Source organism: Sprattus sprattus (assembly GCF_963457725.1).
Source record: "Sprattus sprattus genome assembly, chromosome: 19".
NCBI classification, from domain to species: Eukaryota; Metazoa; Chordata; class Actinopteri; order Clupeiformes; family Clupeidae; genus Sprattus; species Sprattus sprattus.
In genome coordinates, this window is record NC_137917.1 from 18,604,725 (window position 1) to 18,607,743 (window position 3,019).

The following is a 3,019-nucleotide window of genomic DNA, read 5'->3' on the forward strand; positions in this document are numbered from 1 at the left end:
CTTCAGGTGTTTTACCATCTTCAGGTGTTTTATCACACCTTTAAACAACCAATAATGACTGCTCATCTGTTGTCACCTGAAGATAATTTGTGATGAGCAACAAATGCATGTCTGCGAAAAATCAGATGAGGGTTTATGTATGTGGCATGATCCACATGCTTTATGCCACTGTTTACGCTTGTGATTGGTAAACACCCAAGGACACAAAATTATTTGTTTATATATTTATCAATTTTTTGGTTCCCTTTCCAGCCATTCAGTAACGAGGCCACCGACGAACTCCAGACAGAATTCGGCCGAGTCAGCAGAACAGATGTAATTTATATATTATCCAGTAGGTGTCGCTCTATTCACGCTTACTCTGTCAGTAAGTGGAATTTACTTGGTAGTGGAAGAGTTAACCGTGGTGGAGCTGTTTCTCCCTTGACATGAAAAGTCTTTCAGGACAGGAAAAAAGGGACCGATAGGGCGGCAAGACAACCGAGGATGTAGCTTGAATCCGGACTTTTTGGAATACAATAACAAGCACATCAGAAATAGAGGTCGCTGATGTAGCAAAATATGGAGGGGGATCCGAAGCACAAAGGTGTAGGATACGTTTTGGTGGTGTGAAGTTACTTTTAAAAGGCGAGATTTATTTTTAGTGAGAAGTCGTAACAATGCTTCGTACGGACAGAAGCAGGTCCGTAGTGATTGTGCTCTGCCTTTTAGGATGCAATGTCTGGAAAGTGGTTACTAAAACCCTGCAAAAGGATACTGATGCTAAAGGTAAGAGAAAAACCCATTAGCTCATGTTGATTAAACACCTTGAAACATATATAGCTGATACAGCATTTATTGCCATAGATTTTTTTTTAAAAGTAAGACTCGTTACCAGGCACTGAAAGCCAACACAACTGTTATCTGCTAACCTTACCATTTGAGGTAACGTTACCCTCGCTAGCCAGCCAGATTAGACAGGCTAATCACGTTAGTTGTGGAGATTATTATGAATTAACTAGCTATTAGCGCTATTGTAACTCTAGCAAAACGTTTGATACAAATTCCAAACTGTCAAAACGCCTTGCAACACAGTCGTGATTTTAAAACAGGGTAGTTTTAATGTTTACAAACTTAATCTTTTGAACGCATTTCATGTACCTGGGTACCCAGCAAAGTAGTATTCACTGATTAATTTACTGATTCAGTAAAGCACCTACTTTACGATTTTGATCCATCCTGAGGTGCCTATGATTTCACATTTTGTGAAATGTAGCCTACAGCCATGTAAAATAAATACATGTAATGGTCCATCCAGCAAGGTTCCTGAGGCTTTTCTTTGAATTACCTTGAATTTTTTCCACCTTTGTACCAAACATGTTCTTATTTAGCTGCCCGATACTAGATAAACATGTTAATCAGAAGCTTCATCCAATACCAGTAGGCTCCCAACTACAATGCAACTCTTAACTGAATATTGGTTCCTAAAATGACAGACTGGTTTATAAACACTAAAGCAATATTTAACCTACGCTGTTGATTATTGGCTTAGACTCGGCGTTGGGCTAAATGTGGACGTAATCCTCAGATGATAGCCTAGCTACCAGTTTTTGTGACTGTTATTAAGCAATCCTGTATTTAGACTGGTGCAACCTCGATCGATGCATTGCAGCAGGGAGATGTGTACAGGTTTAACACTTGCCGGGCGTGTTACTTCCCCTCCCGCATTATCCAAATATACTCGCACACACACACACACACACACACACACACACACACACACACACACACACACACACACACACACACACACACACACACACACACACACACACACACACACACACACACACACACACACACACACACACACACACACACACACACACACAACTCGGTGTGTCATTTCGCTGATCCAACCTACCCCAACCCCTGTCTTCTTTTGGGTCCCTCTGTCAGTACAGTAAGGTTTGGCAGATGGTCCTGTCCCTTTCATTACACTCATGCCTGCTGTGTGTGTGTGCGCATGTGTGTGTGTGTGCGTGCGCATGTGTGTGTGTGTGTGTGTGAGAATAACTGAGACAAGGACATGTGTGACACTGCAGCAGATGAGCCCCCTGCTTAAAAAGGAGCTTAATTCGCTCTCTAGAGGGTGTGTGTGTGTGTGTGTGTGTGTGTGTGTGTGTGTGTGTTTGAGAGAGAGAGAGAGAGAGAGAGCGAGAGAGAGACACGTGGGGGTTACAGTTGTTCAGCTGTGGCTGTGAGGCATCCGGTTAGGAGGGGGTGGGGAGGAAAACCCTCTTGAATGGAGAGGGCACTACTGCTGTTTGTGTGGGTGTTTCAGGATACCCCATCTGGTAAATCCGTGTGTGTGTGTGTGTGTGTGTGTACACACATACCATGCACTAAGCAGGAATGGCATTCTGCTTATTGCAATCCTCCAAACTTGGGGTGTGACCTGTGTGTGGATATGATGAACCGATGTAATCTTCCTGAATGTAACACATGTTGTCCACTCACATTCCTTGATATTTCTGAACAGCCTTCTGGTAGTGCCCACTCACTTTGACTGTCAACCTGGAATCTGTACATGTCAGGCCAGCACATGTTGCTCTTGTGCTCAGTTTCCCAGTCTATTTCAGTGGTGTTTGCTGATGGCACCGTGTGCCTATTAGCTGATGTGTTATCATGGTCACCTGGGAGGGGCGCAGCAGATCCCCAGAGGGAAATGTTTGGCCTCGAGTCTTTGCGTTGTCTTTTTCTTTTGCTAGTGTTGCTCTCCATTTCTTGGGAAACCCTTTAGGTGCATCTAGCTTTATTGAACACAGATGAGATTATAATAAGAAAGATTATGGAAAGTAATTTGAGTTTCGACTTTTCTATATTTAAGTTGGAGTGTAGCCTTAGGCTAAAATAGGATGTTTATAATATGCTTTAGTGAACTACTACAACTGCTAGCAAACTACTACAACTACTACAACTCTCACTTGCACACAATTTGTGTTCCTCTCCATCCTGTTCCCATACACACACACACACA

The 3,019-nt window shown here is 42.8% G+C and overlaps 1 protein-coding gene across 1 annotated transcript in view; it reads left to right on the forward strand.

Annotated features, from left to right (window-relative positions):
- Positions 1-559: 559 nt before the first annotated feature.
- Positions 560-3,019, forward strand: part of fam171a1 (family with sequence similarity 171 member A1) — a 35,507-nt gene continuing 33,047 nt past the window's right edge. Inside the window, exon 1 of the mRNA XM_080857672.1 lies at positions 560-768. Coding sequence (XP_080713798.1) covers positions 660-768 — 109 coding nt within the window. The 5' untranslated portion in view covers positions 560-659. The remainder of the gene's footprint in view (positions 769-3,019) is intronic.